The sequence below is a fragment of the Heterodontus francisci genome, chromosome 18, assembly GCF_036365525.1.
Source record: "Heterodontus francisci isolate sHetFra1 chromosome 18, sHetFra1.hap1, whole genome shotgun sequence".
Lineage (NCBI taxonomy): Eukaryota > Metazoa > Chordata > Chondrichthyes > Heterodontiformes > Heterodontidae > Heterodontus > Heterodontus francisci.
The window spans coordinates 20195865-20219127 of NC_090388.1; the positions used below are offsets into that span (position 1 = coordinate 20195865).

General features: G+C 42.8%; 1 protein-coding gene across 4 annotated transcripts in view; it reads left to right on the plus strand.

The window, feature by feature from the left end:
• The window catches only part of slc38a4 (solute carrier family 38 member 4), a 112908-nt gene that overhangs the window by 51134 nt on the left and 38511 nt on the right, over positions 1-23263 (plus strand). For 3 of the 4 annotated variants that reach the window (XM_068050375.1, XM_068050373.1, XM_068050376.1), the window contains exons 2-6: positions 1109-1224; positions 17014-17249; positions 18337-18430; positions 18681-18796; positions 21813-21886. In XM_068050375.1, the coding sequence (XP_067906476.1) occupies positions 17131-17249; positions 18337-18430; positions 18681-18796; positions 21813-21886 (403 nt within the window). In that variant the 5' untranslated portion in view covers positions 1109-1224; positions 17014-17130. Of the gene's footprint in view, positions 1-704; positions 723-1108; positions 1225-17013; positions 17250-18336; positions 18431-18680; positions 18797-21812; positions 21887-23263 lie in introns of those variants that run through there. The other variant, XM_068050377.1, reaches the window with a different exon arrangement.

Sequence of the window (23263 nt, forward strand, 5' to 3'; positions counted from 1 at the left end):
TTGCTTTGTTCAAAAGAAAAAGCAATGGTAGTTTGCAGTCAAATAATTTAAAAAGGAGAATCATTGGTACTCTTTTACATTGGGAAATTACAGTAACAGCTCTTTATAATATAATACACTACATGGATTTGGAACCTGTGCAGATACCTTGACTGGCCACAGATATATAAAGGTGGACTCTGGTTATTTGAACTTCATGTTTATGTTGGTAGGTTTTCCCAGTCAGACATTAGATTTTGTACTGAAACAACTGGTATACCAATTTTTACAGTTTTTGCTCTGGCTTGTTTTAAACAGAGCAGCATACTTCATCTGTAACCAATTGAGCAGGGTATAAGAGGGCTGCCAATGCCTGTGGAATTGTACCTCAGTAAGAGTCAGAGCTTTCAGAACAGGGGTGGTCAAAGAGGAAAGAAAGAATTTTCATTTTTAAATTCAATCATAATTCACAACCTCCGGGCAACCCAAAATCTGTTGTAAGGAAATGTGGCAACCAATTTGCGCCCGGCAAGGTTCCACAAATAGCAATGAGAAAAGTGGCCAATTAAACTTTTCTGGTGGGGTTGTTTGAGGGGATAACTATTGGCCAGGATACCAGGAAAATTCCCCTGCTCTTCTTCGAACTTTTACGTCCACCTGCTATACTCCCTCAGTACTGCACTGGAATGTGAGCTGAGAAAGTCCTGGAGTGGGGCCTGAACCCATAACATTCTGACAGAGATGTGAGTGCTACCATTGAACCCAGGCAGACTGCTTCAGGAAAGCCTATTAATTGAATGTCATTTTCTAATCGAAGTATTCAGTGATATGGATTAAGCACTTTTAGTGAGACAGCTTTTCTTTTGTATAATTTCAATTAAAATAAACAAATAATTGAAATGATTCAACTTTAAATTAAGAAGAGTGGCCTATAATCTTTTAAGCATCTATTTCAGGAATATTTGTGTTTACAAGAAATTGTTTTTTTAAAATATATTTCAATTGACTCTGCATATTCAAATAAAATTCTGTAAAAATTGAGGGTTAATTGGCGACCTTAGTCTAGTTTTAATTTTTTTTAAGTGATCCACTCATATTGCCTAATTTATCATTTTTTGGTTTCTAACAGGTAAAAAATTCTCAAGAAAGATTAATTTCAGAATTATTAAGGCTTAATTAAAAAAGGTTAAAGAAGCAGCACCTCAGTGTTCCATTAAGGTTACTTGCAAGAACTTGATTATTTTGGTAAGTACACCTGAGTTGTTCTTAAACAATGTCATTATCTACGTGCTATTGCAGATATTGCAGTGTTTTAATACAAATTCAATCCAGGGAGATTTCGGTTTACTATCTCCAAATTTAATAATTGCAGTTTGTGGTCAGGTTATATCTATGTACTTCATTATATTGAGTTATTGTATAATGCTTATTTTATGTATACCTGTGGGTGCGGCAGCTTCGCATAGTAAATAAAGTTTCTGCTTCACACTTTAGTCTCAGGAAAACTAATAGCTTCTTAAGTTTGTTCCCAACGCGAACAGGGGAGCACCATTGTCTCTTGAGTTAATGAAAGGGAGTGACGGAAAGCGGTTTCCAGTGGCGTTCCACAGGGCTCAGTGTTGGGTCCCTTGCTGTTTGTGGTATATATTAATGATTTGGACTTAAATGTGGGAGGCACTCTTGAGAAATTTGCAGATGACACAAAAATTGGCCGTGTAGTTGATAGTGACGAGTATAGCTGTGGACTCCAGACTGATATCAATGGTTTGGTTGAGCGGGCAGAAAAGTGGCAAATGGAATTCAATCCGGAGATGTGTGAGATCATGCATTTGGGGAGGGTAAACAGAGCAAGGTAAACGGTACAATAAACGGTGGGATATTGAGAGGGGTTAGAGGAAGTGAGAGACCTTGGAGTGCGTGTCCACAGGTCCCTGAAGGTGGCAGGACAGGTAGATAAAGTGGTGAAGAAGGCATATGGAATGCTTTCCTTTATTGGCCGAGGTATAGAATACAAAAGCACGGATGTAATGCTGGAACTGTATAAAACGCTGGTTAGGCCACAGCTGGTGTCTTACGTACAGTTCTGGTCACTACATTACAGGAGGGACATAATTGCTCTGGAGAGAGTACAGAGGAGATTTACAAGAATGTTGCCAAGGCTGGAAAATTGCAGCTATGAGAAAAGATTGGATTGGCTAGGGTTGTTTTCCTTAGAACAGAGGAGGCTGAGGGGTGACTTAATTGAGGTATACAAAATTATGAGGGCCCAAGATAGAGTAGACAGGAAGGACCTGTTTCCCCTAGCGGAGAGGGCAAATACCAGGGGGCATAGATTTAAGATGATTGGTAAAAGGATTAATGGGGACATGAGGAAAAGCATTTCCACCCAGAGGGTGGTGGGTGTCTGGAATTTGCTGCCCGGATCAGTGGTGGAGGCAGAAACCCTCAACTCATTTAAAAGGAACGTGGACCTGCACCTGAAGTGCTGTAACCTGCAAGGCTATGGACCAGGTGCTGGAAGGTGGGATTAGAATGGGAGGCTAATTTTTTTAGGCAACGCAGACACGATGGGCTGAATGGCCTCTTTCTGTGCTGTAGCCTTTCTATGGTTCTATGATTCTATGATGGCTACCATTAGAAAGCTGAAAAATGGTTAATCACAATTAGAACTAAATTATGTTTCTCCCTCTTTTTTACCCCTCCGTCTGCTAATGAAAACCTTGAATACTAATGTAACATTACTTTTGCTGAATAAGTCTATATTTTTACATTTAAAAAAATCAACTTGTTCATTTGCATCAGAATTTCATTTATACTTTCAGAGAAATGCATTTACTATCAAGTCAATGAGGATTATGTCAACGGGGAAGGATTTCATTCCAACATATATTGTGTTTTGCTGATATTTTCAATTCCTTCTTTACGTGCCCCACACTATCTAGAGAGGACAGACATCCATGATGTTCTCAAGCCTTTGACAAAAGTGCCCAGTAGCCAGCGCGCTAGTGTTATCCCAAAATGGCTATTATTCCTCCCTATCCCTGGGCAACATTCCCTGTTTTCAATTCCTGCCTTCCTCTGTTTTTTGAGGAAGAATGAGGGGTGGGAGTACTCTTTTCTGGAGTCACTGGAAATGACAAAGGACTATAAAATTGGCATGTTAATCTCATGCAGTCATACAGTCATTACGGTACAGAAATAGGCCATTCGGCCCATTGAGTCCATGCCAGCTCTCTGTTGAGCAATCCAGTCAGTCCCATGCCACTGCTCTACCCTTGTAGCCCTGCAAGTTTCTTTCCCTCAATTGCCCATCCAATCCTACTTAACTGTTTTACATAAAAGTGTTTTCATACTAAATGAACTAAGCAAGAGATGTGATCACATACTAGGAAACATAAAATAAGGCAGGAAACTATTTTCTCAAATATATGTTAACTGTTTTTCATTTGGGTTTTAATTTTAGCACTTAGTTGTGGCTTGTGATTTGGAGTACAGTATTATTGCCTCGTAGATAATACAATGAAATTAGAGGATAAGTAATTTTAATAAGAGACTAGTGTCTTAATAAATCGAGTAAGAATCCTGCCTTTAATAACTTCATTTAAAAGCTAGTGCTGTGCCATTATTTACCTATTCCTATGGTGTAATCAAGAAACTTGACTCTGTCAGACTTATTTAGGAATAAGATAGTCTAGTGCCAGCCCCTGTGTCTTTTTGTTTGCATAGCATAGCCATAATACTTGTGCATGATATGGTGTCTGGTTTAAAATATATGTTGCAACCTGGTGAGAAAGGTGTCTCGGGGTCTTTTACTGTCTTCACCTGGTCTTATTGTAACAGGGTTTGATTTTAAACACAGTGTGTTGAATTTTACTAGCCCTTCGATGCCGTGGGTCGCGGCGCGGGGGCTGGTAAATTCCTGTGGGGAGAGGCCCGCCTCGACCCGCGACATTGAGAAAGGCCCGCCACACATTACCGGCGGCAGGGGGACCTCAGTGCGGCCCCTCCGCCGCACAGCAGCGTCACCCCAATTACAATATGTTAAACAGTACTTACCTCTGCAGATTATGCAGCCCGCCACCTCTCCATGGACACCTCCGGGTTTTTCGCTGAACGGGCGGCCGTCACGTGCCGTCCCATTCACGATTTGAAAAGCCGGCGGGTCCACAGAAGCAGAAGGTTTCGCGACAGAAGGTAAGTTCCTTTTCAGGGATCTCACTCTCTGCATTCTTAAAGGGGGGAGGGGGATTCACAGGGGTCTCATTCTGCATTCTTAAAGGAAGGGGGTCTGGGATTACTAGAGGGAAAGCGCTGCTGGTATGAAAGGAGGTGCTGTGTACCCTCCCTCCTTTAACAGTGTAGGCTGTATGTTTGTTTGTGTTTGTGAGGGAGCAATGGCACACTCGGCACCCTGTATGTGGGGAGGGTGCCAGAAAGGGCAAGCATTAAGGTTATATGGATGGTGGGAGCAATCGATTCAGCTGGTAGGATCTTGATGTGGTCATGCTGTGCCACTCTGAGTGTTGGTCAAGATGGGCAATGCAACGGCACACTACATAGTTGATCCAGGAAAGCAGCTGATATACCCGTCGACAGCAATCCCTGCCCTGTTAGGAATCTTCGAATACATGCAGGATTCAACTTTATTTATCACGTGGAAATGGGTATGGCTCATCCTACATTGTGTGATCCTCTGCACATGAGGATCGGTATGCACCAGAGGCAAAATCAACAGGCAGGTGTGATACGCATAGAGGCCCCCGGTCGTGAGCAGCAGCCCCCAAGGGGAGCCTGCCATTATGATTGCCGTGCATCTACAGGCCCCACATGACATGCCATCGGATGTCAGAGCACCAGTGTCAGAGACGATTGCGCATATAAAGAGGGTGGTGACACGTCTCTGTGCCCTGCTCAAGGATGACCTGCAGCTCATGGGATCCAGTGGACATCCCATGCCTTTGTTCCTCATAGTGGCGGCGGTTCTCAAGCCTGACACCTCTGCAGCCTTTTAGGGGCCCACCAGAGACCTTTGTGGGGTCACACAGTCAGCAGTGCACCGCTGCATCAGGGAGGTCACCAATGCCCTGCACCGGGGACCAGTGTGTATGTCCACTTCAGGACGGACTCTCACAGCCAGACCCAGAGGGCCATTGGTTCTGGCACCATTGCCGGAGAACCATAGGTTGTAATGTTCATAGACTGCACTCGTGTGGCTATCAGGCCTTCCACCAGACTACACCTACAGACGTCACCATTAAAGAAGCCCTCTCAATCTAGGTGAAGCCAGTATGTGATCACTGCAGATGCTTGCTACGAATGTGTGACTGCTTCTCAGGCAGCTGTCATGCCACCTGGGTCTTGTGCCAGTTCTGGCTGCCACCGCTGTTCACTGAACTGGCTCAGATGGAGAGATGGCTTCTTGGAGATAAGGGCTATCCTTTGCAGAATTGGCTCCCAACACCAGTGAGAGATCCCACCGCTGCTGCAGAAGAGAGATACAACGCCAGCCACTGAGCTACATGAGCAACCATTGAGCAGGAGATCGGCATGCTGAAAGAGCACCTCAATGCCTGTATGGATAGGGTGAAGCCCTGTGCTAAGGGCCGAAAAGGCCATCCCTTTCTTTGCTGCTCTGCACAACTACGCACCCAATGGGGACCGGGCCTGGCATGATGAGGAGAGACATCAACAGGATTGCTCCTCGGACTACGAGACGCTGAGGACCTACAACATGAAAGAAGCATGGGAGGGCAGATGGCACCCAGGCTCTACACGCAGGGCTAGCAGTGAGCTAGGGATGTACGGAAATGGCTTGTCAGACAAAGGCTGTCTGCTCCATAGGAACTGACACGAGCTCTGCAAGCCACACATCACCCTGCTCACCTGCTGTGCACCAGTCCACATCTGCAGCATCTCTGTGTAAACCATTAGAGGCAGCAGCTGACTGAGCCAATGTCCATATCACTGCATCCTTGGAGACATTCATGAGTAATGGTGGCATGGCAATGATGTTATTGCACACATTGGCTCTCCTGAAGGGCCAACGGTGCAAAGGGATGTGACATTGGCGCTATATGCTGGTACACATCATTCGCACAGAGAAAAGGACACACATGTGGTGAGGAACATTTAGTGAAAGACAATTTACATTGCTGTGACACCCGTGCATTCCCATTTGTGTCAGTGTGTTCTCTGTAAATGGAGAGATTGCCCCTTCTCGGTGCAACCTCTGCGCTAGCAGCCTGACTGGAGGAAGGCTGCTGATCTGATTGCCCTTTGGCTGTGGATGACGTTGGTGCTCATACCCTGTGCACATGTGGCCTAGCGGGCCCCGGCTGGCTGGTGGAGTGCTCATTCAACCCCTTCCAGCATTGGACCCATTGACAGCGGATGGCCACACGGCTATTCACCTGCTCTGCCATCTCCAGCCAGGCTGCCTTGTTCAGGCGGGAGGGCCTCTTCTTACCGTCACTGGTGAAAAGGACCTCCCACCTTGCCCGCACAGCCTGGAGGAGAGTGAGCAGGGAAGCATCGCTGAACTGTACGACCACCCTCGAGCCATCCTCGGCTTTTGGTGTGGTCCTTTAAATAGAAAGGTGACTCCACCGTGTAACAGCTCTAATTTCTGTCTGCAAGGTTTGTTTTGCACATGTTTGAAAACCAGTGCAACACTGATGGGGAAATCTGTGCTTCTTAAAAGCTTATTAAAAATGGTCTTTTCTGGTGCCAGGGCTGCTTTAATTTCCCCTTTTTTTCTTCAGGAGAGTTAGTAGTGGGCAGGTCTATCCTGGACTCTCTGAGTCATGCAAAGACTTTTGACTTCAGGGGATGGGTGGTTCACTTTTCCCATGACTGTGGGGGAGGAGTCTTTGTTACTCTCCCCTTTCTTCTCTTGACTGCACTCTCCTGTGACACTTCGACTCAGTGAGGCATCACCCTCATGGTTTCTGTGCCCCCTAGTGGTCTCTCTTTGTGTCTGCAGGTTTCTGTAAATGCTGTTAGCAACTCTGGTAGGGTGCTTCTAGAGTCTATTTACATAGGAGGGTGTGGGGTCTAACTTTTCAAATTTTTCGGGGTTGTTTGACCGGACAGTAGGGGTTTTCATCTGGGATTCCTCCCGGACTTCCTTTAACCTGCCCTCTTGGTCACTTTTCCCCTTCTCTTTGTAAACTTTTGCCAGCCGTGTGCCTGCCTGTCCCCTTTTGTTCTTGGTGGGGATCCCTTACAGTTCATCAGCCATTGGCTGTAAAGTCCTCCTAACACTGGTACAGGTTTCACTGTAGGTTGGGGTTTCCCCTCAACCTAGCACATGTGGCAACTCCTGCAGTACTCCACCACATCTTTGTGTAGTTTTGGCCAGTTAAACTGCCGTCTTATGTGGGCTTTGGTCTTTCGTATGCCGGCATATACAGCCACTGTAGTCTCGTCGGTCCTTAATATTTCTCGCCGGCACCTCTGTGGAACCACTAACTGGTGAACTACTGTCCACTCCTTGCCCTCAGGTCTGTGAGGAGAACTCAATTTCCTCATCAGTACCTCATTCTTTAAATAGTAGCAATCAGGGACTTCCTCTGCTTCACTTTCAGACTGGGCAGCCTTTGCTAACTCTCACAATATTGGGTCGGCTCGCAGAGCCTCAGCTAGGGAAGATCCATTTAATTCATTCCCTGGGTCTCCTAACTTTCCAAAGAAAGTCTCAGACAGGCAGACCTCATGGTCATTTGTCTGCAGTGCCAATGCAGTCTCCTCTGCGGGAGCTGGTTTGATCATGGCCTGATCCACTACAAATTCAGGGACTCTGCAGGGGTCTGTCTCCCGCCACTGCCCTGTCTCTCTGACCTCCTGCGGTCTTTCTTTCACTACTGGGCAGGCTACCACCTTCACCCCTGCCAGATCATTACCTAGGAGCAGGTCAACCCCATCCACAGGCAAACTAGGGACAATCCCTATCGTCAGCAGTCCCGAAACTAGGTCACACTCCAGGTGCACCCGGTGTACAGGTACAGGAATACACTGCCCTCCAATACCATTCACCACCATTTTGGTGTTAATTGCACTGTCTGGGGGAAAGGTCAGACCTTTTCCCAGTAAAAGGGATCTAGTGGCCCCTGAGTCCCTGAGAATCACTATGGGCTTGCTTGCCCCACTCGAGGGATATGGGTTACTTTCCCTTCAGACACAAAACCCTGATAACCTTCAGGAATCCTATTAAACTTTTCCTGTACTGGCTGTAGTAAGCTTCCTGGGTTGCACTCTTACTGCAGTTAAAGCCACACTTGTTCTGATGTGCTTTGCATCAAGTCCCCGTCATCACTGAGCAGATGTGTCCTGATTAACCCAACGGTTTCCCCTTTAGTTTTCAGCAGTCAGCTTTTAAATGTCCTGCTTTATTACAATGGAAGCACACAGGTCTCCGGGTCTCACTCTTGCTCACAGCACCTTCCTTTTTTGCTGGAGGAGAGCCCCCTGTGTCTCCTGCTTTCCTTTCTCTTCCAGGACTGCCTGGGCTTCTATCACCTTCCCACTCTTTGTCCTTTTCGGATTTGTGGGGGTGATTAGGAAAGGTTCTCCCCTGAGAAACTGACTTATAAATTAAAGCAAACTGATCGGCCAGAACGGCCACTTGCCTGGCTCCCTGAACCCACTGCTCCTGTACATGGGTCTTTATTGAGAGAGGGAGAGAGTTTTTAAATTCCTCTAACAGAATTACTTCTCTGAGAGTCTCATAGCTGAGCTGTATTTTTAAAGCCCTCAGCCACTGGTCAAAAGCCAGTTGCTTACTTCTTTCAAGCTCCAGATAAGTTTGATTGACTTGCTTTTTGAGGGTTCTAAACTTTTGGTAATAGGCTTCGGGCACTAATTCATATGCCCAGAGGATAGCATTTTTGGTCAGTTCATAATTTGACGAACTCTCATCTGGCAACAAGGAATAAACCTCCTGGGCTTTTCCAGTTAGCTTGCTTTGCAGTAAGAGAGACCAGGTCTCAGCTGGCCATTTTAGCTGCCTTGCCAGTTTCTCAAAAGACACAAAAAACACTTCCACATCTTCCTCATTGAATTTTGAAATTAATTGAGCGAGTTTTAGCAATCTTGTACCCAGCCCTGAATTATGCTCTTCCATATTGGCCGTGCGTTCACTGGGTTTACTCTGTCGCCCCCTAGTTAACTTGAGCCGCTTCAGCGCTCTCTTTTCGGATTCTTTCCGGAATATTCTTTCTCTTTTTCCTGCCTTTCATTCTCTTCATGTTCCTTTTAGAAGGCTCCCGCTTTCTCTTTCTCCTGTCTCTCTCTCTCTCTTTCTCTGTCTTCTAATTCAAGTTTCCTTTGTTCCAATTGTATCTTTGTCAACAATACCCTGTCGATTCTGCTTCTAACACTGCTTCTGTTTCTTCAGACTCAAGGGAAAAATGGTTGGCCACTAGCCTTAGGAGTTCAGACTTCCTCGCCTTGCCATGTACAGTAATCCCACACTGCTCAGCCATTTTCCTCAGCTCCTCCATAGACAGTGCTTTTAACTTATCCCAAGTTACTTCACCCTGGTTTAGAGAGCTACTAGCTTCAGTTGCAACCAGTTTAGTATTCAATCACAGACAGCCACAAAAAACCTGTAATTTTGTTCTTTTTGTTTGGGAACAATTTGGCTTCCCACTTCCAATTTCACTCATTTGTCTGTGGGTAAAATTCCAGATGCTAGCACCCAAATTTCTGGTACCACCAGGTGAGAAAGATGTCTAGGGGTCTTTTACTGTCTTCACCTGGTCTTATTGTAATAGGGTTTGATTTTAAATACACTGTGTTTTGAGCTCCCCCTTTGTGAATCCTTGTTCTCAGCTTTCCAGTTATAAGGCAAAGAAATGAGCACTAACAAGCCTTTTAGGTTTAAAGAAGAAAAGTGAAATTTATTAAACCTTAAACTTAAACTCTAATTCAGTTAACGCCTGTGGATATATGACGCTTCCCATGCTAGCATGCATGCGCGATACACACATGCAAATAGGGAGAGAAAAGAGCAGAAGAAAAATAAATGGAGAGGTTTGAGGCAGTCTCTAAAGGGGGTTTCTTGTTACTGTTTCTGTGTTTCCAACTCACTTGATTGTAGACAGCACTTACTTTTCGTTGGGGCCCAGTATTCTTCTTAAACCTTGTTCACTGTAGGAAACATTTCTCTCTTGGTGTTCATATGTCTTCAATGGTTTCTGAAGCTGGTAAGAGCGAGATGAGAGCAGACAGGAAAGAGGTGTTCTCAGTCTAGGAGCAAACAGCTTTCTCAGTTTCAAACACTCTGTGACAAGTTCAAATTCAAACAACTAAACAGTCAGCCAGCCATGTGATCAAACCGGTCCGACCACGTCAATTTGTGTATTCGGCCATCTTAGCAGTTATCCTGGAATGCTAACCTTTCCACCTTCAACGTCTGGTAATCAAAAGTCCATTGTGGATTAAATCGTAGCAGAGAATAGCCCCTTTGTTCATTGAAGTACTGTTTGTGGATATGCTAATCTCTCTTTCCAGTCAAAGTTTCCAATTGTTTTTTAAAGCAAGTTCTTTCTACACCATCAGCAGTTTAAAATCAATAGTCATGTGGCAAAATCGGCGCAACATCGAGGGCCGAAGGGCCTGTACTGCGCTGTAATGTTCTAATTCTAAAATAAATTTTTCCTCATTCTTGGCAGATCGGGGTTTGCCTGACAATATGTCTTCGCTATCTTTAGATGTAATAACATAAAGTTTTGATGCCAAGGGAAGGTTTTTCAGACCATTCATGCATTCATTGTCTTCTTCGTTATTTTGATTTATTTAAGATCTGTATTCAGTTCAGTTCAGCTGTGTAAAAATTTTCAAAAGAAGTGAGTTTTTAAAAATATCTATAACATACTGCATTTGAACACATTATTTTGCATTAGAGTTTGCTCTTTTTACATGTGGTGTGCTGGTTACCAGATAATAATGTGTCTGCCAATAATTTGATTGACAGGTTACTACTAATTAGATAAACCCTCTACAGTATTAGGATAGGGCTTTGTTCATAGGAGCCCTGATTTTGCCTGAATGGTAAGAATCGGTTGGAGTAGGCCATGGCATGGGCTTTGCTGAGCCAGTAGGGTGGATGGGCACTGAACTTCGAGACACAAGTCCCTTCCCCTTGTTCGAACAGGATACACTGAAATGAAAAGCTTGCACAGAGATATTCGCCTACAGTAGCCTTGTCTGGGGATCCAAAATTAGGAGAAGGTAACATTTCACCACTACAAAGGAAGTCAAGATGGCATAAATGTCGACTGATTTGTTGACAATGTCATAAGTGAGCAACACTGCCCCATTTGGTTTTGATGACTTGGAGGTGATAATGCAGGAGGGGCATCAAAGGAGCCTGTAATGCCGCACATCCCATGCTGCATTGAAAACACAGGTGCATTCTTACCGCAACCGAGAATAATGCAGGAGACTACCCAAACAGACAAAAGAAAAGGTTTGAATTTATATAGTCTCAGGACATCCCAAACTCTCTGTAGCCAATGAGATGCTTCTGAAGTGTGGTCACTGTTGGCATGTAGGAACTACAACAGTCAATTTTCACAGGGCAAGATTCCACAAACAGCAATGTGAAAATCTGTTTTTTGTGATGTCGACTGCGGGATAAATATTGCCAGTACGCCAAGGATAACTCCCCTACCATCAAAATAGTGCCATGGAATCTTTTACATCCACCTGTGAGGGAAAACCTGGCCTTAATTTAATGTCTCATCTCTGACAGTGCAGCACTCCCTCAGTATTGCACTGAGGTACCAGCCTGGATTGTGTGCAAGTCTCTGGAGTTTGATTTGAACACACGACATCCTGACTCAGAGGCAAGAGTGAGCCAAGGCTGGCTCAAAGTACAAAAATGGCAGGGTACACAACAATTGCACAAAATGAAGTGTGTCTACTTCAACGCCAGAAGCATCCGGAATAAGGTGGGTGAGCTTGCAGCATGGGTTGGTACCTGGGATCTCGATGTAGTGGCCATTTCGGAGACATGGGTAGAGCAGGGGCAGGAATGGATGTTGCAGGTTCCGGGATTTAGATGTTTCAGTAAGAACAGAGAAGATGGTAAAAGAGGGGGGGGTGTGGCATTGTTAATCAAGGAGAGTATTACAGCGGCAGAAAGGACGTTTGAGGACTCGTCTACTGAGGTAGTATGGGCCGAGGTTAGAAACAGAAGAGGTGAGGTCACCCTGTTGGGAGTCTTTATAGACCTCCAAATAGTTCCAGAGATGTAGAGGAAAGGATAGCGAAGATGATTCTCGACAGGGGCGAGAGTAACAGGGTAGTTGTTATGGGGGACTTTAACTTTCCAAATATCGACTGGAAATACTATAGTTTGAGTACTTTAGATGGGTCAGTTTTTGTCCAGTGTGTGCAGGAGGGTTTTCTGACACAGTATGCAGACAGGCCAACCAGGGGCGATGCCACATTGGATTTGGTACTCGGTAATGAACCCGGCCAGGTGTTAGATTTAGATGTAGGTGAGCACTTTGGTGATAGTGACCACAATTCGGTTAGGTCTACCTTAGCGATGGACAGGGACAGGTATATACCGCAGGGCAAAAATTATAGCTGGGGGAAAGGAAATTACGATGCGATTAGGCAAGATTTAGGATGCGTAGGATGGGGAAGGAAACTGCAGGGGATGGGAACAATCGAAATATGGAGCTTATTCAAGGAGCAGCTACTGCGTGTCCTTGATAAGTATGTACCTGTGAGGCAGGGAGGAAGTTGTCGAGCGAGGGAGCCGTGGTTTACTAAAGAAGTTGAAGCGCTTGTCAAGAGGAAGAAGAAGGCTTATGTTAGGATGAGACGTGAAGGCTCAGTTAGGGCGCTTGAGAGTTACAAGCTAGCCAGGAAGGATCTAAAGGGAGAGCTAAGAAGAGCAAGGAGAGGACACGAGAAGTCATTGGCGGATAGGATCAGGGAAAACCCTAAGGCTTTCTATAGGTATATCAGGAATAAAAGAATGACTAGAGTTAGATTAGGGCCAATCAAGGATAGTAGTGGGAAGTCGTGTGTGGATCAGAGGAGGTAGGGGAAGTGTTAAATGAATATTTTGCGTCAGTATTTACAGTAGAGAAAGAAAATGTTGCCGAGGAGAATACTGAGATTCAGGCTACAAGGCTAGATGGGATTGAGGTTCACAAGGAGGAGGTGTTATCAATTTTGGAAAGTGTGAAAATAGATAAGTCCCCTGGACCAGATGGGATTGATCCTAGGATTCTCTGGGAAGCTAGGGAGGAGATTGCAGAGCCTTTGTCCTTGATCTTTATGTCGTCATTGTCGACAGGAATAGTGCCGGAAGACTGGAGGATAGCAAATGTTGTCCCCTTGTTCAAGAAGGGGAGTAGAGACAGCCCTGGTAATTATAGACCTGTGAGCCTTACTTCGGTTGTGGGTAAAATGTTGGAAAAGGTTATAAGAGACAGGATTTATAATCATCTTGAAAAGAATAAGTTCATTAGCGATAGTCAGCACGGTTTTGTGACGGGTAGGTCGTGCCTCACAAACCTTATTGAGTTTTTCGAGAAGGTGACCAAACAGGTGGATGAGGGTAAAGCAGTGGATGTGGTGTATATGGATTTCAGTAAGGCGTTTGATAAGGTTCCCCATGGTAGGCTATTGCAGAAAATACGGAAGTATGGGGTTGAAGGTGATTTAGAGCTTTGGATCAGAAATTGGCTAGCTGAAAGAAGACAGAGGGTGGTGGTTGATGGCAAATGTTCATCCTGGAGTTTAGTTACTAGTGGTGTACCGCAAGGATCTGTTTTGGGGCCACTGCTGTTTGTCATTTTTATAAATGACCTGGAAGAGGGTGTAGAAGGGTGGGTTAGTAAATTTGCGGATGACACGAAGGTCGGTGGAGTTGTGGATAGTGCCGAAGGATGTTGTAGGGTACAGAGGGACATAGATAGGCTGCAGAGCTGGGCTGAGAGATGGCAAATGGAGTTTAATGTGGAAAAGTGCGAGGTGATTCACTTTGGAAGGAGTAACAGGAATGCAGAGTACTGGGCTAATGGGAAGATTCTTGGTAGTGTAGATGAACAGAGAGATCTTGGTGTCCAGGTGCATAAATCCCTGAAGGTTGCTACCCAGGTTAATAGGGCTGTTAAGAAGGCATATGGTGTGTTAGCTTTTATTAGTAGGGGGATCGAGTTTCGGAGCCACGAGGTCATGCTGCAGCTGTACAAAACTCTGGTGAGTCCGCACCTGGAGTATTGCGTGCAGTTCTGGTCACCGCATTATAGGAAGGATGTGGAAGCTATGGAAAGGGTGCAGAGGAGATTTACTAGGATGTTGCCTGGTATGGAGGGAAGGAATTACGAGGAAAGGCTGAGGGACTTGAGGTTGTTTTCGTTGGAGAGAAGGAGGAGGAGAGGTGACTTAATAGAGACATATAAGATAATCAGAGGGTTGGATAGGGTGGATAGTGAGAGTCTTTTTCCTCGGATGGTGATGGCAAACACGAGGGGACATAGCTTTAAGTTGAGGGGTGATAGATATAGGACAGATGTCAGAGGTAGTTTCTTTACTCAGAGAGTAGTAGGGGCGTGGAACGCCCTGCCTGCAACAGTAGTAGACTCGCCAACTTTAAGGGCATTTAAGTGGTCATTGGATAGACATATGGATGAAAATGGAATAGTGTAGGTCAGATGGTTTCACAGGTCGGCGCAACATCGGGGGCCGAAGGGCCTGTACTGCGCTGTAATGTTCTAATTCTAATTCTAAATGCAAAAATGCACATGCACATCTGTGGCTAATAACCTCTCTTACAGATGTCTACGTGAACAGGTCAGGACTCAGGATTTCCCGTGTATGGAAATGCTCAATGCTTGGGGCTGAGGACCCTGAATATATGGAAAATCTAGTTATCCCACCCCACTCCTAATAATTTCCTATCCTGGAATACACAGTCAAGAAATTCTTCACCAAGTGCAGCACAGTTTTGCTTTTAGTGTACCGGGACTTTTACCTGATCTCTAGTCCATCCTAACTTCCAGCTAGGAATTGCTTCTGGCACAGAGTTCTCTCAAAATCTACCATTAGGAGTCTTAACTATTGTATCAAACCCACGTCATCCACATTTGGCAAATAGTGCAGTATAGTTACTCGCGAGGTTTCTATTTAGCCATCTCCCCTCATTACACAACTCTTAAAGCAGCTATTATAGTAGCATCAGCCAGTTACAAAAGTTGTTACTACTGGTTGTTAAGGGTAAATATTTGGGGAATGTTTATTTATTGTTATGAGCAGCATGTTGTCATAGAGTCATAATGGCACAGAAGGAGGCTATTTGATCCATCAAGTCCCCAAACACACTAATGAACCTCTCTGTGAGAACATTGGTTCCAGTCCTGTTGAGGTGCAACCTGACTTTTTGAATAGCTGACTCGGGCTCCAGAACTGGTTGCAGTCCCAAGGATCTGAAACCCTGCCTCCTGCCTCAAGCCACAAATTGATCCACTCTATCTTCCTGTGTCTACACACGGTAGTGTGTGGCACTGGGAATAATCCAGAAATTACTACCTTCGAGTTCCTACTTTTTAATTTCTTCCCTAGCTCCTGAAAATCTGACCATAGGACCTCAGTACCTATGAACATACGAGCATACGAATTAGGAGCAGAAGTAGGCCATTCGGCCCTTTGAGCCTGCTCCACCATTCAATAATATCATGGCTGCTCTGTTAGTGTTTCGAATTCCACACTCCCATATACTCCCAATAATCTTTGATTCCCTTGCCTAACAAGAATCTATCTACCTCCGCTTTAAAAATATTCAATGATCTGCACCAACTACTGAGGCAAAGAGTTCCAAATTCACACAACCCTTTGAGAGAAAAAAATTTTCTCCTCATCTCTGTCCTAAAAGGGCGACCCCTAATTTTAAAACAGTGCCCCCTAGTTCTGGACTCACCCACAAGAGGAAACATCCTTTCCACATCTACCTTGTCAAGATCATTCAGGATCTTATAAACCTCAATCAAGTCTCCCCTCACTCTTCTGAACTCCAGTGAAAACAAGCCCAGTCTGTCCAACCTTTCCTCATAAGACAGCCAAGATGTCCAGGGAGATGTAATATAAGGTTGTAAAGGGTTAATACTGAAGACAGTGAGAGAGACCCCTCCCACTGTACGAGTAATGATGTAACAGTCACATGAGAGAGGCTTGAGAAGAAGAAGGTATGGCGGCACGAAGAATAATCAATGAAATGTATTCAGCTAACAGTTTAGCTTCGGTGGCTTGTGGGGAGTGTATATTAGTAACTGCAACTAATAGAGTTGTTAGTTGACCTTTATCGGTGTCTAAGACTTTCTCTAGAATCCCCTACAACTCTACTAATGCAAATACAACTAAACCCGACAATAAGCACCTCCTATTACCGGCAAGTGGCATAATTTTGAACACCTCTATTAAATCTCCCCTTAAACTGCTCTGCTCTAAAAAGTAGAACAAAAGCAACTTTTCCACATAACTGAAGTCCCTCGTTGCTGGTTTTCCAACACAGAAGTAGGTCACTTGACTAGACCTACATTTCAGATGGAGCTAACTACTCTAATACCATGTCTCTGACATTTCCCTTTAATATTCTTTCTTTTCAAATTCTTTTCCAGTTCCCTTTTAAGTGATGTTGTAGTCTGTGCCTCAACAGCCACTTTTGGTAAAGCACATGTTTTGATAATGCTGTATGCAGAAGAGAATCTTTTACTTGCCCTTGGAGATGTATATTTTATTTATTTGTGTGCTCGTTAATTATCTTTTTTTATATTGTCTCAGCGATATATTCTCACTTTGTTATGTTTGTAGCCTACTTTCTAACTTGGTTACATAGTGAAACTATTGACGTCAATGGAAAGACTAAGTGCGCAGACAAATATATGACAACCCCTCTTTTAATATTTCACAGAAGGGTAAATATGAAAGGACTAAAGCGTAGAATAGGTATGCTAGCTATTACACCGAACATGTTGACCTAATGCAATTTGTTTTCTTACTTTTATTCAACAGAACACTCTGTCCAGGAAATAAATACAGAAGTCAAAGAGATATCAAACATCCTAAAAGATTTGAAGGATTGCTGTACCAGTTTTTTCTTTCCTTATTGGCTTTGTTTTGACAAAAGGAATGGATCGCATGGAGCTTCAGAAAGTCGTTACTGAGGATGATGTTGACAGTAACAGTGAAGACACTGTAGATGACAGCTATACTAAGTTATCGGACTCAGAAAAAGCTACCATCAACAGGTAAGTGTGAGAGTACTAGACTAACAGACAATTAAAATCAATATCTTACAAAAGTATTAACCTCAAAAGCAGAAGAGAATTTAAGTAAAAATATTTGAGCTTGAGCTTTGTACTTCGATATTTCACCTGAAGCTTGTATGTTTTAATTGTTACTATGGGAGAGCACACGAATGAGACTCATTTTAATTGATGTTAGCTGTCTAAAACAAAGGGTAACTGTTTCCATTATCATGCTAGACCCCCACCTGCCAAGAATGAAGCACATTCAATTTGTCACGAATATTGATTTTAAACTGTTACTGGAGTGAGGGGAGAACTTGTTGAACAGATCAGTAGTGGCTGGAAAAGACATTTGCATATTAACAGACGGTGTTTGGAAGGACAAAGCAGCTATTCCCTCACATTCAACCCGCAATGGACTTTTGATCACCAGGCGTTGAAGGTGGGGAAGCTCGTGTTCCAGGTTGACTGTTAAGATGGCCGAATACACAAACGGACATGGTCAAACTAGTTAGTCACATGACTAACCTGCTGGGCAACCTGAATTTTTTGAGTTTGGGCAGAAAGCTGTTTGCTCCTGGAGTGAGAAGATCTCTCTCCTGTCTGCTCCCAACTCTTTTTCACAAGCCTCTGAATCCACTGAAGACACATGAACCCCAAGAGAGAAAAGTCTCCTACAGTGAACAAGGCCCCAAAGAAAAGCAAGATCTACCTACAATCAAGGACTCCACAGTGAACTTAAAGAACCGTAACAAAAACTCTTCAGATATTGCCTCAAAGCTTTCCACTTTATTTTTCTTCTGCTCTTTTCTGTCTCTATTTGCATGTGTGTATCGCTAATGCATGCTAGCGTGGGGCGCGGCGTGTATCCGTAGGCATTAACCGAATTAGCGTTTACGTTTAAGTTTAATAAATGTCAACTTTTCTTCTTTAAATCTAAGAAAGCCTGTTTGTGCTGATTTCTTTACCTTATAATTGGAAAGGATGAGGTGTTCTAATTAAAGAGACGAAGATTAGTTTTGTGTCTGTCTTGTGGCTGAAACTGCAGCAAGCTTTTGCCTTACTTTGATTTGCTTCCCTTCTTTAGTCAATTTGTTGATGAAGAGGATGTCGAAATTCAGAGGTTTTTAACAAGTGGATTTTCAGGGAAATCAAAATATGAAGAATATCAAGAAGAATATGTGAGTAATCCTGTCAGTCCATCATCGTTCATTTTGTCAGTTTTTAAAAATCCTGTATATAGTGAAAAAGATTCCTAGTTTTTTTTTTAGAATTAGAACATTACAGCGCAGTACAGGCCCTTCGGCCCTCGATGTTGCGCCGACCTGTGAAACCATCTGACCATCTGTTTTATACTTAATATAAAATTTTATAGTAAATGTAGCATGACAATATGAAGTTATACTGATTTGTGACTTTGGTTATGTGCAGCATCCTGGAATGACATCATTTGGAATGTCAGCTTTTAATCTCAGTAATGCTATCATGGGGAGTGGCATTCTCGGCTTGTCCTATGCTGTGGCCAATACTGGAATTGTACTTTTTGTGTGAGTATTGAAAGATGATTTATCTCATAAGATATTATGGAAATAAGATTTTACTGACTGGAATCTAAAATAATCGCAAAGCAGAGAGAACTGTCTAAGAAATCTGTATGAGCTGCAGAACGAGCACAGTTGCACAAGAAAAAGAAAGACTTGCATTTGTGTAGTGCCTATCTCAACCTTAACATGTCCCAAGGCATTTTACAGCCAATGAAGTACTTTTAAATTGTAAACGCTGCTGTAATGTAGGAGATGTGGCAGCCAATGTGCGTACAGTAAGCCCACAAACAGTAATGTGATCATCTGTTTTTCGTGACGTTGATTTGAGGGGTAAATATCGATCCTGGACGCTGAGGAGAACTCCGCTGTTCTTCTTCGAAATAGTGCCATAGGATCTTTGACGTTTGCCTGAGAGGGAAGACGAGTTTAACATCTTATCTGAAAACCCATGTAGCTCTGTGATGTTTGACCAGTCAAGCCATTTTCTTCATAAGGGGTGTTTTCTATTGTGAAAGTAAACATAACAAAAAGACATTTGTAAAATTGCATCTAAGGGCTGAAATTGCAAAGATCCACTCCCACTTTGTAGCCTTTCTAGATGCAGTCCTGGATTGAAGATAAAACTGACACAATAGCCCCAATTCTCTGAGCTGCGTTCATTGTCATCAGTGGAGCCTCATCATGAAACCCTTTACAATAATCAAAAGGGCCACTTTATCCATAAAGAGCAGAGGTATCATGGAATAGCACAGCACAGAAGGAGGCTATTCAGCCCATCATATCTGTGCCTGCTCTTTGAAAGAGCTCTGCAATTAGTCTCACGCCCTGCTCTTTCCCAATAGCCCTTTTCTTTCTAATAGGTATGAGGAGAATCTTTGAGCCATTCCACTAATGGCTACAGAATGTAGACATTCCCACAGGAAAAATGTTTTGATTTATATGTACTGTGGCAGGGTATGCGCATCATCATTTCAAATTAATTTAAATATATATAAAGAGACAGTTCATATAAATCATCTAAACAGATCGAACACATTCACTGTCCACCTGTTCTCTTTTTGGAATTAATGGACTATGTGTGCTTTCTCAGCACCGTCTATTTCAATTTCAAACTTTTTTTTTAATCTATATCTTACCCTCAGGTTTTCTGTTTCTCTCATCCTAGAGTCTTGCTATGCATCTCAATACTTTAGCTATTCACATGTCCTGTGGTTCTTTAGTGTCTTTTTTTTTCTTCAGTTCTATTGTCTATTGCTTAATGAAGATGATCTGTTCCGTCATTCCACTGATGTGTCCTCTCCATGCTTGTTTTAAAATATCTGTCCAGCTCCTATATTTCTGCTTATCCTGAAGGGTATGTCTGTTTGCTCCACAGATGCTGATTAGCCTCCTGTGTGTTTACAGCTTTTTATTTCTAACGTATAAAGTCATTACTAAAAACATTTCTCTGTAAAATGTTACATTAGCATTGAAATAAAATGTTCACTACAACCCAGAAGTATTTGAAACTTAAAACTAACATTAAATAAATGGAACTGAATTACTACAGGGTGAAGTTTGTACTTCTTGACTATAATTGCTTGAAGAGTTATTAAGAGTCTCTTCCTTCTGAAAAATGGTAAGCAGAAGCAAGGGAGGAAGTAGAGGAATGGGACAGTAGGCAGCCGTGAATAATATAGGATAATAACTCTTGACAAAGAGTGGCAGCTGTTGGTTATTTCTGTAAAGAGAGTCACAATTATATTACTGTGTATCAGAGCACTCCAGGATTAGTCAATATCTGGCTGGATTTCGTAAATGTATGTGACAATAATATGGAACATTGCTGTTCCTGTATCCGCAAAATTATTAATGATCAGTGTATATTGGCACACACATTTAATTTAGATACCAGAGCTAAAGATCTAATGTTATTGTTTTGATATACAATCACTTCAGTACAGAACTTTAAGTGGAGTATATAGTATAATGGTTTAGTACAAAATCAGTATGTTCTCAACTAACGTTTTGATCTAATTTTTAACTCTTTCCCCCAAAACTTAAATCTAGACTTGTATCTTTTTAGTTTGTTTTCAAATCTATGCCTAATGTTTATAAATGAATCAGAAGACCAATAATGATCACAAATTCTGAACATAGCTTTAGAACGATGTAAAATTGGTCAGTCCTACCATTTGTTTAAAATACAATGCAAGAACTCAGGAAGGACATAAGATAAAATGATGATCTGAAGCAACCTACATCACAACACCATATACAAAAATAAACAGCCATTGCAATTAAAGTGAAAATTAAACCTTTTGTTATATTTTATAGCAATCTGATTAGTTTTGTTAATAAAAATACCAGAGGAATAAAAAATGAAAATACAGTTACTAATCTGCCACCTAAAATATTGATCCCAAAGTAATTTAAAAGTGTGCTCAGCGACTTAACAAAAGAAATATATGGAACCTTAATGAAGTGATTGTACATGTGAGACCATGATAATTTATTCAAATTGCTGTTAGTTGATATATTGAACTGAGGTTCTTGTGCTCACTTCTGACCCAGGGCTGAAATGATAAATTAACATACACTAGTGAGAGCAATCGATGCTCAAGCTCCTATTCATATTTACAAGCTTTGAGCAGCCTAACCAGCACTCCTTAAAATAAACAAGAGGTGAGCAGACAAAGTAATGTTTCAGCACTCCACAGATACTGACTGGCCACTGAGTGTTTCCGGCATTTCCTGTTTTTGTTTCAGATTTTCAATATCTACATTTTCCGTGTTCTTTACCTGCCTAGGTAGAATTGGGCAAGGTAGATTTCACAAGCAGCTAAATTGACATTTTGCATTCAAAACTAAAAGGGTAATAGAAATGAACAAATGAAGTGTTAAACCGAGCACTTCTGTTAAATGTTAAAAACTCAATAAGGATTGTTTGATACAACAAAATGCAATGCCTGCTGTTTGTACTCAGAATCACATAGTTACTTTTATCACTTTTTGTAAACCACCTTTTATTCGCTTACAGAATCCTGTTACTTGCAGTGGCAATATTGTCCCTGTATTCAGTTCACCTCTTACTGAAGACTGCAAAGGAAGGAGGTATGGCCATAGTTTCTCTTGAGATGTCTCAGATACCATTTAGAAGCATATGTTGAGTCATAAGGATGGAAAATCACCTGTGGGTGGCAGCGCTAAATGGACAGTATCACATCAGCCACCTACTATACACTGCATTTGATATTATAAAGTCAATGGACTGAATATTGGGCAGGAGTGTAAACAAGCAACTGATTTGATACTGTCCATTTTGCATTACATCCAAGACAGTTTTTCATCTCTTAGTACCCATGCTTAGGGCTCTACCAGGTAAATTCACAGCTGTAAAAAATGCATCACATACTGTGAAATCTCAGGTCCTCCATGAAATCTCAGGTCCTTCATGAAATCTCAGGTCCTTCATGAAATCGGCCATTTTTTGAATTTCACGCGTTTTGTTCACTGACACAACGCTCACCTCGCTGATTGCTGGGCATGTTGTGAACGTCGCATGTTTTAGTGATTGACATAAGGCTCAACTTGCTGATTGGGAGATGAAAGCGGGCTTCCGGTGCTGTTTTGAGAGAAGCAGTCTCAAGTATTACATGATTAATGGGAAAATACTGAGAACTGTAGAGGAAGTGAGTGACCTTGGAGTGAATATCCACAGATCCCTGAAGGTAGCAGGACAGGTCGATAAGGTGGTTAAGAAGGCATATAGAATCCTTTCCTTTATTAGTCGAGGTATAGAGTATAGGAGCAGGGAGGTTATGCTGGAACTGTATAACTCATTGGTTAGGCCACAACTTGAGTACTGTGTGCAGTTCTGGTCACCTCATTACAGAAAGGATGTAATTGCACTGCAGAGGTGACAGAGGAGATTTACGAGGATGTTGGCAGGACTGGAAAAATGCAGCTATGAGGAAAGATTGGATAGGCTGGGGTTGTTCTTCTTGGGACAGAGAAGGCTGAGGAGAGATCTGATTGAAATGTACAAACATTTTGAGGGCCCTGGATAGCGTGGAGGTGAAGGGTCTATTCACCTCAGCAGAGAGGTCAGTGATGAGGGGGCATAGATTTAAAGTGATTGGTAGAAAAATTAGAGGGGAGATGAGGAAAAACTTTTTCACCCAGAGGGTGGTGGGGATCTGGAACTCACTGCCTGAAAGGGTAGTTGAGGTAGAAACACTCAACTCATTCAAAAGGAATCTGGATATGCATCTCAAGTGCCGTAATCTGCAGGGCTACGGACCAAATGCTGGAAGGTGGGATTAGAATGGGTGGATCGTTTATCGGCTGGCACAGACACGATGAGCCAAGTGGTCTCTTTCTGTGCCTTAAACTTTTTATCATTCTATTAGCAGACAAGTGAGAATGCCAGAATGAGCAAATCAAAAACGACCACAACTATTACTGCAGCACATCGAGTGAAAGAATTTG